The sequence below is a fragment of the Carcharhinus amblyrhynchos genome, chromosome 12, assembly GCF_965287045.1.
Source record: "Carcharhinus amblyrhynchos chromosome 12, sCarAmb.v2.hapA, whole genome shotgun sequence".
NCBI lineage: Eukaryota > Metazoa > Chordata > Chondrichthyes > Carcharhiniformes > Carcharhinidae > Carcharhinus > Carcharhinus amblyrhynchos.
The window spans coordinates 87,587,541-87,603,065 of record NC_137335.1 but is presented as its reverse complement, the minus strand read 5'-3'; the positions used below and the strand labels follow the sequence as shown (position 1 = coordinate 87,603,065).

The 15,525-nt window shown below is 51.5% G+C and overlaps 1 protein-coding gene across 1 annotated transcript in view; it reads right to left on the bottom strand.

The window, feature by feature from the left end:
* The window catches only part of fdft1 (farnesyl-diphosphate farnesyltransferase 1), a 45,311-nt gene extending 33,537 nt beyond the window's left edge, over positions 1 to 11,774 (bottom strand). Inside the window, exon 1 of the mRNA XM_080200903.1 lies at positions 11,618 to 11,774. Coding sequence (XP_080057029.1) covers positions 11,618 to 11,710 — 93 coding nt within the window. The 5' untranslated portion in view covers positions 11,711 to 11,774. The remainder of the gene's footprint in view (positions 1 to 11,617) is intronic.
* Positions 11,775 to 15,525: the final 3,751 nt, after the last annotated feature.

The window sequence follows — 15,525 nt, the reverse complement described above, 5'->3', positions numbered from 1 at the left end:
TGTACCTAAAACTTGTAGAGGGGGCTCCTAACAAAATCCAGTGGGACGAGAAAGAGGAGGAACTAATTGAGACCCTGAAACAGAAATTGATGACCGCGCCAGTCTTGAGCTTGCCAGATTTCAGTAAGGCATTCAGACTCTTTGTAAATGCCAAACAGGGAACCGCCCTCGGAGTTTTAACCCAAGATTGGGGGGGAAAAAGGAAGCCAGTGGCATTCTTATCAAAGATACTGGACCCAGTTTCCCGAGGCTGGCCAGAATGTGTCCAGGCGGTGGCTGCCACGGCCAAATTGGTGGAAGAAAGTAGGAAGCTGACATTTGGGGCACCCTTGACGGTCATTACCCCCCACCAGGTTAGGACTATTTTAAATCAGAGGGCTGGGAGATGGCTGACGGACTCAAGAATCTTGAAGTATGAGGCCATTTTGCTAGATCGGGACGATCTTAAGATAGAGGTCAATTCCTGTCAGAACCCAGCTGAATTCCTCTGGAAGGGGGAAGAAGGCGAGGGACTCGAACATTGCTGTTCGGACATAATAGATCTCCAGAGTAAGGTAAGGGAGGATCTGAGGGACTCCCCTCTTCACACTGGAAAGCGATGGTATATAGATGGATCCTCCCGGGTGGTAAACGGAAAAAGGCATAATGGATACGCGATCATTAGTGAAGCTGGCTGGAATTTGGTAGAAAGGGGGCGACTGCCTAATGTCTGGTCTGCCCAGACATGTGAATTATATGCTCTACACCGGGCTCTCAAGGGCTTAGAGGGATTGATAGGGACCATCTACACCGACTCCAAGTATGCGTTCGGGGTGGTACACACTTTTGGAAAAATTTGGAAGGAAAGGGGAATGATAAATAGTAGGGGAAAAGAATTGATACATGAGGAATTGGTTACTAAAATATTAAAAGACCTGCTGGGGCCACGGGAAATTGCTGTGGTCCATGTAAAAGGACACCAGAGAGACAATGGGATAGAGACAAAGGGGAACCAGTTGGCGGACGAACAAGCAAAATTGGCAGGGACGGAGGAGGAGATAGTGGACTGCTTGGTCTGGGTGCCCCAAGTGTCTGAAGTAATAGAAACACCAGCATTTAGCGAAAAGGAAGAAGCCGAGCTAAAATCACTTGGGGGTCAGAAAGATGAAAGAGGGAAATGGACATTACCTGATGGTCGACAACTATTAAACCGACCGATGACCAGAGACATAATTAGTCATCTCCATCGGGGAGGACACTGGGGGACACAGGCGATGTGCGATGCATTTCTGCGTCAGTACGCACATCCCGGTTTATACACTGTGGCTAAGCAAGTCACGAAAGATTGTGTAATTTGTCGGAAGATAAATAAAAAAGGACTGAGACAGAATACGAAGCAAGGAGGGAGAAGCCCAGCCTATAGGCCCTTCGAGTATATCCAAGTGGATTATACCGAACTCCCCCCCATAGGGCGCCTGAAATATCTTTTGGTAATAGTGGACCACTTGACAGGGTGGGTTGAGGCGTACCCAACCGCCATAGCCTCGGCGACACAGGTTAGCAAGGTCCTTCTCGAACAAATTATCCCACGATACGGACTCCCCCGGGCCATCGATTCAGACCAGGGGAGCCAGTTTACGTCCACTGTCCTACAGAACATAGTGCGGGCAGTGGGGGTAAGCTGGGATTTCCACACCCCTTGGCATCCCCCGTCCTCGGGCAAGGTGGAAAGAATGAATCAGACTATTAAAAAACAGCTGACAAAACTCAGGACAGAGACCGGGTTGCCCTGGACCAAGTGCCTTCCCCTTGCCTTGCTGCAAATACGAACGCAGCCACGGCGGGACTTGGGGGTGTCCCCATACGAAATAATGTTCGGTCTCCCCTTTAATGGGCCAAAAGGGGAACTCCCCACATTCGAGTCCCGCGATGTATTTGTGCATAAATATGTTGAGGTCCTGGGGTCTGCTCTATCTCATTTACGCCAACAGGGACTCCTGGCACAGACACCACCTCTCGAGTTTGCGATACACACCATCAAGCCAGGGCATTGGGTCCTAATCAAGAACTGGAAACTCCGGACTTTAGAACCGATCTGGGATGGTCCTTACTTAGTACTTCTGACCACGGAAACGGCTATCCGCACGGCTGAGAAAGGCTGGACGCATTACACTCGAGTGAAAGGACCGGTGCCAGAACCAGCAGAAGAAGTGCCTACTCCTGGCCACCACACCGCGAAGAACTGATTGGACTTGATTTTTGATATGTCAATTTGGGCAATATACGGCAATAGCGGGATGTTACTAATAATATGTTTACTCTATGGGGGCATAGGTGCTGGGCAGGCGGCCCAAGTGTACTCCCTTACTATAATCCAATCACCCCAGGCACAGGTAATTGAGATCGACCTCTGTCGAATGGTACCCTGCAAAGACAACCTTACGGGGCAGAAGAGATACCAGGGGAGGGAAATAGAATTACTTGTCTTCGATAAGAACCCAAAGTGTACTAAAAATGAACAGGGGAAAGTAGAATCTTGTCAAGTAGGGGGGTTAAATGAAGACGTTAAGTTAAGGATTCGCGAGAAAGTATCACTGGTTCCACGGAAGATCTTTCCCAGAGACTGTAAGCTAAACCAATGTAACCCCCTCTACCTCACCATAAAAAAGTCAGACGACGGTGGGACAGAGGGCCTCGACGGACAAGTTTTTGGGGTCAAGATCAAGGAACACACAGGGAGGGTGGGGGCGGCCCTGTGTTGTGTGCGGGTTACAGTCAAAAATGCCGAAACCAGGAACTCCTCCGCCCCTAGCCGGGGAGTCTCGGGAGAAGTCAGGGTAGTGGAGGTAAAGGATTTAAGAGAGACCATTGAAATAGAAACGGGATTCAGGGAAGCGAACACCTGGATAGAATGGGTCAAATATACGGTACAAAGTGTCGGAAAAGGTAACTGTTATGCGTGCACCAGTAGCCGGCCAACTCCCCAGGTGGTCCCATTCCCGCTGGGATGGGATAAAGAACCAGCTGAAATGGAGTGTATGGTGAAACTGTATCAAAACAGAGAGGCTTGGGGAGACCCCACTTGTCGCTCCTTGAGCCTGACATTTCCCCCAATCAAACTGAACAGGGCGTCTCAACCCCCCCCCTTTTTCCGGAGTAACGGGGATACATCACACCTGTATCACCCGGACTGGGGATGGATTGGACAGGGAAGTGGGAAGCTTCGATAGGTGTGGAACAGTTAAGGAAGTCAGCGACACCACCGAGGGAGGAAACTACTCCCAAATCCAGGTACCTAGAGCTGATCTATGGTGGTACTGTGGAGGGAGGACTTTGAGACCCGTTTTACCTCAGAAATGGAAGGGCACTTGTGCACTTATCCAATTGGCCGTACCCTTTACCCTGGCATTTGAACATCAGGGACCCCGTGGAAAAGAACGAGGGAAAAGGAGCCTCCCGGGTTCTTTTGATGAACGAATATATCTGGACGCCATAGGGGTCCCTAGGGGGGTCCCTGATGAGTACAAAGCCAGGAGCCAGATAGCAGCAGGATTTGAATCCCTGTTCTGGTGGGTGACTGTCAACAAGAATGTAGATTGGATCAACTATATCTATTATAATCAACAGAGGTTTGTTAATTATACCCGAAATGCGATAAGCGGGATAGCGGAACAATTGGACGCAACCAGCAGAATGGCCTGGGAAAACAGGCTAGCCCTGGACATGATTCTAGCAGAGAAAGGGGGGGTATGCGTCATGATAGGAACTGAATGCTGCACCTTTATCCCAAATAACACAGCTCCCGATGGGTCAATTACCCGAGCCCTCGAAGGGCTAATGACCCTAGCTAATGAACTAGCTGAGAACTCGGGTACAGACCTAGATCTCACTAGGTGGTTGGAAGCTTGGTTCGGCAAATGGAAAGGAGTAGTAATGTCCGTCCTTGTCTCTTTCATGGTAACGGCAGGGGTATTGGCCGCCCTAGGGTGTTGTATCATCCCTTGTGTTCGGGGGTTGGCTCAGCGGCTAATCGAAACAGCCCTGACTAGGGGGGATGTCCTGAATGGAAAAGTGATAAATATGAATTTAGAGACGGAAGAGAGGATAAGCCTCTTAGGCGATAAAACTCTGGATGAACAGGCCCTCGACCTGCTGGAACGCCTGGAACACCAGAAGAATGTCAAAAATTACAAAGCGTAAGAAAAACAGGGGGGATTGTGAGGGATGGTAGCGGTAGTGTAATTTTTGAGTCAAGCCATCTGGGGCGGAAACCATGACAGAACCGTTAGTGTAACCTGAGGGGTTAAACGCTAAGACCAGCAGATGATGAAACACGCAGAAAAAGAAGAAAAAAACATGAGACTGGCAGGCGCTCGGGGTCTTCAGCATAGCCTAAAAGAGATTTACACCATATAAAATAAATGGGTAAGCAATTTACGGGACAATGAAAAACAGTTAGCTGAATTGATGAGAGGTAAAACGATTTAAGCCTTAAAAGGGGTGATTGGATTAGAGTTAATGGGATGTCAACAAGGGAGGAGATCACTCAGTAAAGAGATTAAGGAGTGGTACCCAATAAAGAAAGGAGGGCTGTCCTATTGTTATCTAGGAAAAATGTATATAAACTAAGATTGTGTAAAGCAAGGTGTGTGTACCCACGGGACGGCACCCTTTCTTGCAAGATCGAATAAACCGACAGTTAGCTGAACTCATCCGTGTATTTGATTCAAGGGGGGGAATCATAAAGTGAGTATCTGACCGTTTCTCACAGGCGGGAATGTGGAACTGAACCACGACGGATCAGCCATGATCTTATTGAGTGGCGGGGCAGGCTCGAGGGGCTAGATGGCCTACTCCTGCTCCTATTTCTTATGTTCTTATGACATGAAGATGGCTGGACTTGCAGATAGCAATGAACATTGTTGGAGAATGCAGCAGGATATAGATAGGCTGGAAAATTGGGCAGAGAAATGGCAGATGGAATTTAATCCAGATAAATGCAAAGTGATGCATTTTGGTAGGACTAATGTAGGGGGGAACTGTACAATAAATGGCAGAACCATCAAGAGTATAGACACACAGACGGACCTGGGTGTGCAAGTCCACAGATCCCTAAAGGTGGCAGCACAGGTGGAGAAGGTGGTGAAGGAGGCATATGGCATGCTTGCCTTTATAGGACAAGGTATAGAGTATAAAAATTGGCGTCTGATGTTACAGCTGTATAGAATGTTGGTTAGGCTACATTTAGAGTACTGCTTCCAGTTCTGGTCACTGCACTACCAGAAGGACGTGGAGGCCTTGGAGAGAGTGCAGAGAAAGTTTACCGGGATGTTGCCTGGCATGGTGGATCTTAGCTATGAGGAGAGATTGGGTAAACTGGGGTTGTGCTCCCTGGAAAGACGGAGGTTGAAGGGAGACCTAATAGAGGTGTATAAAATTATGAGGGGTATGGATAGGGTGAACAGTGGGAAGCTCTTTCTCAGGTCGGAGGTGACAAACACAAGGGGTCACAGATTCAAGGTGAGAGGGGTGAGGTTTAACTCAGATATCAGAGGGATGTATTTTACACAGAGGGTGGTGGAGGCGAACACGCTGGGATCGTTTAAGACTTATCTGGATAGTCACATGAGCAGGCTGGGAATGGAGGGATACAGAAGAATGGTCTAGTTGGACCAATGAGCAGCGCAGGCTTGGAGGGCTGAAGCACCAGTTTCCTGTGCTGTATTGTTCTTTGTTGAGTTTCTAATGTGTCAGTGCAGATTTGATTTGCTGAAGGGCCTCTTCTGCACTGTATGATTCTATGATTCAATCAGAGACCCCAGCTAGTGAGCCCAGGGAGCAAGGCCAGTGAGCCCAGAGCCAATCATAGAATAGGGCCACAATGCCCAGAGAGCAGTGCCGGAGAGCCCAGGGATCAAAGTCAGAGAGCCTAGGGTCAGAGAGCAGAGCCAGAGAACCTCAGAAGGCTAGCTAGTTGTAGGGAGCTGACTTTTGTCACTCTGCCCACATGATGTAAACATGATGTGAATGTGTAGTTAACTCTGCAGTTAACACTTCTACAGAATTCAACTGGATCTTCAACATTCATTGCAAATTTAATAATTCTGGATTATAGCAGTAAACAAAACAGGAACAACTTGAGACACCAGCAGCTACAGGGATACAGACCAAGAGCTGAAATATGGGATTTGCTGGAGCAGGCTTGATGGGCCGAATGATTTGCTTCTGTTCCTAATTTGTATATTCATACTATTAACCTGGATAACTCTTCTTCAGCCACCAAGAAACAACTGTGTCCTTCTGTGTCATTAACCTTCCTTTGTTTCTAAAACTATAATTCAAAGTTTTTAAATGTTAATTGCTAACAGCAAGTCTCTTTTTCATTGTTAATATTGTTTGTGATCATAGAATCAGAGTGCAGTTCGTTTGTGTCAAACATCCACAAGTATTGAAAATTGAAGTTGGACCAAGACTACAGATACCTTTTAAAATCATTCAGCCTCATGATGGCTCTTTGGTAAAGCTATCTAATTTGTCCCATTTCCCTGCTCTTTGCCCATAGTCCTGTTTAATTTGCTTTCACCACTCTGTCAGTCGGTCCATTCCAAATCAAACAATCTGCTGTGAAAAAACTCCCTCATGTTACCTCTAGTTGTTTTACCATTTATAATAAATCTGTATCCTCTGGTGACCAATCCCTCTGCCAATTTCTCCTTGTTTAGTTTAGTAAAACCATTCATGATTTTAAACACATTCATCAATTCTGTTTTTGCTTTGAGAATAGGTTTACCAGTCTCTAAATTACTATCTCCCCGAGTTACAGAGGGGGGGATCTGGCTAAGGATAGTTTTTCAAGCTGGAGGCCTGTGACCAGCATTGTGCCTCAGGGGTCAGTGCTGGGTCCACTGTTATTTATCATTTATATTAACGATTTGGATGAGAATATCGGGAGCATGGTTAATAAATTTGCAGGTGACATCAAGATTGGCGGCATAGTGGACAGTGAAGGAAGTTATCTCCAACTGCAACGGGATGTTGATCAATTGGGCCAGTGGGCTGACAAATGGCAGGTAGAGTTTAATTTAGACAAATGTGAGGTGATGCATTTTGGTAGATTGAACCAGGGCAGGACTTACTCAGTTAATGGCAGGGCGTTGGGGAGAGTTACAGAACAGAGAGATCTCAGGGTACATGTTCATAGCTGCTTGAAAGTGGAGTTACAGGTGGACAGAGTGGTGAAGAAGGCATTCAGCATGCTTGGTTTCATCGGTCAGAACATCGAATACAGGAGTTGGGATGTTTCGTTAAAGTTGTACAAGACATTGTAAGGCCACATTTAGAATACTGTGTACAATTCTGGTCAGCCTATTATAAAAAAGATATTATTAAACTTGAAAGAGCGCAGAAAAGATTTACAAGGATGCTACCAGGACTTGATGGATTGAGTTATAAGGATAGACTGGGACTTTTTCCTCTGGAGCATAGGAGGCTGAGGAGTGATCTTATAGAGGTCTATAAAATAATGAGGTGCATAGATCAGCGAGATAGTCAGCATCTTTTCCCAAAGGTAGAGGAGTCTAAACCTAGAGGACATAGGATTGTGTCGAGGGGGGAGAGATACAAAAGTGTCGAGGGGGGAGAGATACAAAAGTGTCGAGGGGGGAGAGATACAAAAGTGTCGAGGGGGGAGAGATACAAAAGTGTCGAGGGGGGAGAGATACAAAAGTGTCGAGGGGGGAAATTTTTTTCCATACAGAGGGCTGTGAATGTCTGGAACAAGCTGCCAGAGGTGGTAGTAGAGGCGGGTACAATTTTGTCTTTTAAAAAGCATTTAGATAGTTCCATGGGTACAATGGGTATAGAGATAGAAATGTGGGCAATTGGGATTAGTTTAGGGTTTTAAAAAAAGGCAGCATAGACAAGTTGAGCTGAAGGGCCTGTTTCCATGCTGTAAACCTCTATGACTCTATAACTGAAGTTTCCCATCCCTGGAACCATTCTTGTAAAACTGTTCCTCACTCTCTCCAACACGTTCATATCCTTTCTATAGTGTGGCATCCAGAAACGTGCACAATATTCCAGCTGAGGTCCAACTAGCATGTCACAAGTTCAACATAACCTCTGTGCTCGTATATTCTATGCCCCATTACATAAGAACATAAGAAGTAGGAGCAGGAGTAGGCCATCTAGTCCTTCGAGCCTGCCCTGCCATTCAATAAGATCATGGCTGATCCGAAGTGGCTCAGTTCCACTTTCCCGTTTTCTCCCCATAACCCATCTACCCGTATCTTAAATATATTTAGCGAGGTAGCCTCCACCACTTCAACGGGCAGAGAATTCCAGAGATTCACCACCCTTTGAGTGAAGAAGTTCCTCCTCAACTCCATTCTAAACTGCCCCCCCCCCACTTATCTTGAGGCTGTGCCCTCTAGTCCTGCTGTCCTTTCTGAGCGGGAAGAATCTCTCTACCTCTACCCTATTCATCCCTTTCATTATCATATTTACAAGGATGTTGCCTGGATTGGGAGGCATGCCTTATGAAGATAGATTGAGCGAGCTGGGACTCTTCTCCCTGGAGAGACAAAGGTTGAGAGGTGACCTGATAGAGGTTTATAAAATGTTAAGAGGAATAGATAGGGTGGATTCTCGGAGGCTATTTCCCAGGGCTGAAATGGTCGCTACGAGAGGACACAAGTTTAAGGTGCTGGGAAGCAAGTACAGAGGAGATGTTAGGGGAAAGTTTTTCACTCAGAGCGTGGTGAGTGAGTGGAATCGGCTGCCGTCGGTGATGGTAGAGGCGAACTCGCTGGGGTCTTTTAAAAGACTTCTGGATGAGTATATGGGATCAAATGGCATTGGGAGTTAGAGATGGTAGGTATAGATGTGATCGGCGCAACTTGTGGGCCAAAGGGCCTGTTTGTGTTGTCGTGTTCTATGTTCTAAAACGTCTGCAAAGGGACATAAATTAGTTACGTAAATGGCCAAAACATTTGACAAATGGGATACGAAATGGGAAAATGTGAGGCTGCCCAATTAGGCAGGAAGAATAGAAAAGCAGATTATTATTTAAGAACATAAGAAATAGGAGCAGGAGTAGGCCATCTAGCCCTTCGAGCCTGCCCCGCCATTCAATAAGATCATGGCTGATCTGTTGTGGCTCAGTTCCACTTTCCCGCCCTCTCCCCATAACCCTTAATCCCCTCTCTTATCAAGAACCCATCAACCCGCTTCTTAAAAATATTTAGCGAGGCAGCCTCCACCACTTCAACGGGCAGAGAATTCCAGAGATTCACCACCCTTTGAGTGAAGAAGTTCCTCCTCAACTCCGTTCTAAACCGCCTCCCCTTTATCTTGAGGCTGTGCCCCCTAGTCCTACTGTCTTTTTTGAGCGGGAAGAGTCTCTCCACCTCTATCCTATCCATCCCATTCATCATCTTATTTAAATGGAGCGAAGCTGCAGAACGCTACAGTACAGAGGGACATGGGGGTCTGTGTACCTGAATCACAAAACATTAGCACACACACAGAGCGGGCAGCCACACACAGCTGCAGGGTTTGCCGTATTCAGCCTTTACACAGAGCGGAATCTGGGATACGGCACTGCCCCCCATCCCGCCCCCGCCGCACATTCCCCACACCGGCACTGCCCCCCACCCCGCCCCCGCCCCACATTCCCCACACCGGCACCGCCCCCCATCCCGCCCCCGCCCCACATTCCCCACACCGGCACCGCCCCCATCCCGCCCCCGCCCCACATTCCCCACACCGGCACCGCCCCCCATCCCGCCCCCGCCCCACATTCCCCACACCGGCACCGCCCCCCATCCCGCCCCCGCCCCACATTCCCCACACCGGCACCGCCCCCCATCCCGCCCCCGCCCCACATCCCGCCCCACATTCCCCACACCGGCACCGCCCCCCATCCCGCCCCCGCCCCAGATTCCCCACACCGGCATCGCCCCCCATCCCGCCCCCGCCGCACATTCCCCACACCGGCACCGCCCCCCATCCCGCCCCCGCCGCACATTCCCCACACCGGCACCGCCCCCCATCCCGCCCCACATTCCCCACACCCACTCCTCCCCCACCCGCCCCCGCCCCACATTCCCCACACCCCCTCCTCCCCCACCCGCCCCACATTCCCCACACCCCCTCCTCCCCCACCCGCCCCCGCCCCACATTCCCCACACCCCCTCCTCCCCCACCCGGCCCACATTCCCCACACCCCCTCCTCCCCCGCCCCACATTCCCCACACCCCCTCCTCCCCCACCCGTCCCCGCCCCACATTCCCCACACCCCCTCCTCCCCCACCCGGCCCACATTCCCCACACCCCCTCCTCCCCCCCGCCCCACACCCCTTCCTCCCCCCCACCCCCGCCCCACACCCCTTCCTCCCCCCCACCCCCGCCCCACACCCCCTCCTCCCCCCGCCCCCGCCCCACATTCCCCACACCCCCTCCTCCCCCACCCGCCTCCGCCCCACATTCCCCACACCCCCTCCTCCCCCACCCGCCTCCGCCCCACATTCCCCACACCCCCTCCTCCCCCACCCCACATTCCCCACACCCCCTCCTCCCCCACCCCTACCCCTCACATCCCGCCCCCCCTCCTCACACCTCGCCGCCCCCCCCGCCCCCCTCCTCACACCTCGCCGCCCCCCCGCCCCCCCTCCTCACACCTCGCCGCCCCCCCGCCCCCCCTCCTCACACCTCGCCGCCCCCCCGCCCCCCCTCCTCACACCTCGCCGCCCCCCCGCCCCCCCTCCTCACACCTCGCCGCCCCCCCGCCCCCCCTCCTCACACCTCGCCGCCCCCCCGCCCCCCCTCCTCACACCTCGCCGCCCCCCCGCCCCCCCTCCTCACACCTCGCCGCCCCCCCGCCCCCCCTCCTCACACCTCGCCGCCCCCCCGCCCCCCCTCCTCACACCTCGCCGCCCCCCCGCCCCCCCTCCTCACACCTCGCCGCCCCCCCGCCCCCCCTCCTCACACCTCGCCGCCCCCCCGCCCCCCCTCCTCACACCTCGCCGCCCCCCCGCCCCCCCTCCTCACACCTCGCCGCCCCCCCGCCCCCCCTCCTCACACCTCGCCGCCCCCCCCTCCTCACACCTCGCCGCCCCCCCCTCCTCACACCTCGCCGCCCCCCCCTCCTCACACCTCGCCGCCCCCCCCTCCTCACACCTCGCCGCCCCCCCCCCCTCCTCACACCTCGCCGCCCCCCCCCCCTCCTCACACCTCGCCGCCCCCCCCGCCCCCCCCCTCACACCTCGCCGCCCCCCCCGCCCCCCCCCTCACACCTCGCCGCCCCCCCCGCCCCCCCCTCACACCTCCCCGCCCCCCCCTCACACCTCCCCCCCCGCCCCCCCCTCCTCACACCTCCCCCCCCGCCTCACACCTCGCCCCCCCGCCCCCCCCTCACACCTCGCCGCCCCCCCCTCACGTCCCGCCCCCCCCGCCCGCCCCCCCCTCACGTCCCGCCCCCGCCCCCCCCTCACGTCCCGCCCCCGCCCCCCCCCGCCCCCCCCTCACGTCCCGCCCCCGCCCCCCCCCGCCCCCCCCTCACGTCCCGCCCCCGCCCCCCCCCGCCCCCCCCTCACGTCCCGCCCGCCCCCCCCTCACGTCCCGCCCCCCCCCCCCTCACCTGCGGACAGCGGGAGCGGCTCCCCGTTCCCAGTTTGTATTTGATAAGATTCAGCAGCTCCTCCGGGTGCCCCAGAGATCGCAGGAAATCCATGTCTCCCCCGGGTTCCGGGTCTGTCTCTGTCCCCGGTCTCTTCGCTCGGACGCCGCTGTCTCTCCCTCTCTCGCGCTCCCAGTTACCCGGGTAACCGTCGCCTCGGACCAGCTAGCGACAACCAATCAGAGAGTGAGACGAACATGACGTAAATCCGCCAGTGAGAGATCATAGCCAATCAACGAACAGCTCAGGTCACATCATCCCCACCCCATTCCAGTCCCGTAACAAGCGGTCGAAACGCGCAGTTACCGTAATTACTGCAGTAAAAGCTCAGACAGTGAGCAGCCTGTTTCTCCTGTGAGGGTTGTACTGGAGCTGGATGAACTTCAGATCCTTTGGGAGGCAGAGGTGGTCATAGATAGAAGCTTCAGGATGTAGTTACTCCAAAGAATGATGATAATTGGGTGACAGTGAGAGGGGCTGGGAGGAAGCAGCCAGTGTGGGGATCCCCTGTGGTTGTTCCCTTTGGCAACGAGTATACCACTTTGGATATTGTTGAGTGGGATGACCTACCAGTGGTAAGTTGTGGGGACTGGATCTCCAGCATTGATTCCAACCCTGTGGCTCTGAAGTGAAGGGGTGAGAGCAGGAGAGCCATAGTTATTGGGGACTCATTATTTAGAGGGACAGATAGGAGTTTCTGTGGCAGCAAAAGAGATTCACGGATGGTACGCTGCCTCCCAGGTGCCAGGTGCCAGGGTCCGTGACGTCTCGGACCGTGTTTTCAGGATCCTTAAGGGGGAGGGGGAACAGTCACAGGTCATGGTGCACATCGGTACCAACGATGGAGGTAAGAGAAGCGACGGGGATTTAAAACAGGAATTTAGGGAGCTAGGGTGGAAGCTGAGAGCCAGGACAAAGCATGTTGTCATCTCTGGTTTGTTGCTGGTGCCACGTGCTAGTGAGTTGAGGAACAGGGAGAGAGAGTGCAGATTAATATGTGGCTGCAGGGATGGTGTAGGAGAGAGGGTTTCAGTTACCTGGATAATTGGAGAACATTCTGGGGAAGGTAGAACGTAGAACATTCCAGCGCAGTACAGGCCCTTCGGCCCTCGATATTGCGCCGACCAGTGGAACCAATCTAATGACCCTCTAACCTAAACTATTCCAATGTTATCCATATGCCTATCCACTGACCATTTGAATGCCCTTAAAGTTGGCGAGTCCACAACTGCTGCAGGCAGGGCATTCCACACCCTTACTACCCTCTGAGTAAAGTACCTACCTCTGACATCCGTCCTATAATTACCACCCCTCAATTTAAAGCTATGTCCCCTCGTGTTAGCCATCAGCATCCGAGGTAAAAAGGCTCTCACTGTCCACCCTATCCAATCCTCTGATCATCTTGTATGCCTCAATCAGGTCACCTCGTAACTTTCTTCTCTCCAATGAAAATAACCTCAAGTCCCTCAGCCTTTCCTCATAAGACCTTCCCACCATACCAGGCAACATCCTGGTAAACCTCCTCTGCACCCTTGGGGATGTATTAACAATTTTGAAAAACCTGAAGGTTGATAAGTCCCCTGGGCCAGATGGGATACATCCCAGGATACTTTGAGAGGCAAGGGATGAGATTGTGGAGCTTTTAGCTTTGATCTTTGGGTCCTCACTGTCCGCAGGGATTGTGCCAGAGGACTGGAGAGTGGCAAATGTTGTTCCTCTGTTTAAGAAAGGAAACAGGAATGACCCTGGTAATTATAGGACAGTTAGTCTTACTTCGGTGGTCAGTAAGTTAATGGAAAGGGTCCTGAGGGATAGGATTTATGACCATTTGGAAAGATGCAGCTTAATCCGGGACAGTCAGCACGAATTCATGAAGGGTAAGTTTTGCCTCACAAATTTGATTGAATTCTTTGAGGAGGTAACTAAGTGTGTGGATGAAGGTAGAGCAATTGATGCCGTACATGGGTTTTAGTAAGGCGTTTGATAAGGTTCCCCATGGTAGGCTCATGAATAAAGTTAAGAGGTGTGGGATAGAAGGAAATTTGGCCGATTGGATAAGTAACTGGTTGTCTCACAGAAGACAGAGGGTGGTGGTGGAGGGAAAATTTTCAGACTGGAGGCCAGTTACCAGCGGTGTACCACAGGGATCAGTGCTGGGTCCTCTGCTATTTGTGATTTTTATCAATGACTTGGAAGAGGGGGCTGAAGGGTGGGTTAGTAAATTTGCTGACGACACCAAGATTGGTGGAGTAGTGGATGAGGTGGAGGGCTCTTGTAGGCTGCAAAGAGACATTGATAGGATGCAGAGCTGGGCCGAAAAGTGGCCAATGGAGTTTAACCCTGATAAGTGTGAGGTGATTCATTTTGGTAGGACAAACTTGAATGCGGATTACAGGGTCAACAGCAGGGTTCTGAGGAATGTGGAGGAACAGAGAGATCTTGGGGTTCATATCCACAGATCTCTGAAGGTTGCCACTCAAGTGGATAGAGCCGTGAAGAAGGCTTATAGTGTGTTAGCATTTATTAACAGGGGGTTTGAGTTTAAAAGCCGTTGGATTATTCTGCAACTGTACAGGACCTTGATGAAACCACATTTGGAAATATTGTGTGCAGTTCTGTTCACCTCACTATAAGAAGGATGTGGAAGCATTGAAAAGACTGCAGAGGAGATTTACCAGGATGCTGCCTGGTTTGGAGGGTAGGTCTTATGAGGAAAGGTTGAGGGAGCTGGGGTTTTTCTGTTTAGAGCAGAGGAGGATGAGAGGCAACTTAGAGGTTTATAAGATAATGAGGGGGATAGATAGTCTCTGAATGTCCACTGTATTTCCTCGGGTGGATGTCGCTGTTACTAGGGGGCGTAACTATAAGGTTCATGGTGGGAGATATAGGAGGGATGTCCGAGGTAGATTCTTTACTCAGAGAGTGGTTGGGGTGTGGAATGCACTGCCTGCTGTGATAGTGGAGTCAGACACTTTAGGAACTTTCAAGTGGTTATTGGATAGACACATGGAGCACACCAGAATGACAGGGAGTGGGATAGCCTGATCTTTGTTTTGGACAAAGCTCAGCACAATATCGAGGACCGAAGGGCCTGTACTGTTCTACGTTCTAACACCAGCAGCAGCCAGGCTTCCAGTTCAGCTGTAGAGCAAGGTCAGGCAAAGGTCACACAAATGATAGAGCAGGAATCAGAGTCCTAGAGGTTTACAGCATGGAAACAGGCCCTTCAGCCCAACTTGTCCATGCTGCCCATTTTCTTTAAAAATCCCTAAGCTAATCCCAACTGCCTGCAATTGGCCCATATCCCTCTATACCCATCTTACCCATGTAACTATCTAAATGCTTTTTAAAAGATAAAATTGTACCCACCTCTACTACTATCTCTGGCAGAAACTCTCCATCCTCTGTGTGAAAAAATTGCCCCCTGGACACTTTTGTATCTCTCCCCTCTCACCTTAATTCTATGCTCTCTAGTTTTAGACTCCCCTACCTTTGGGAAAAGATATTTACTATCTACTTTGTCAATACCCCTTATTATTTTATAGACCTTAAGGTCACCCCTCTAGGCTGAGGGGTCCAGAGGGGTCTCTATGCTCCAGAGAAAAATGTCCCAAACTATTCAGCCTCTCCTTATAACTCAATCCATCAAATCTCAGCAGCATCCTAATAAATCTTTCACTTATCTTGGCAGGACCTTCTCCCAAGCAATGACTATTGATACAGAAGTTAACTGCAGAATAGCAAAGGCAAGTTTTGCTTTTGATAGACTGCGCTCCACTGTATGGGAACATCGAGGAATCAGCCCAGCAACAAAACTGAAGGTCTACAGCGCCGCAGTACTCACTACCCCCCTGTATGCCTGTGAAACA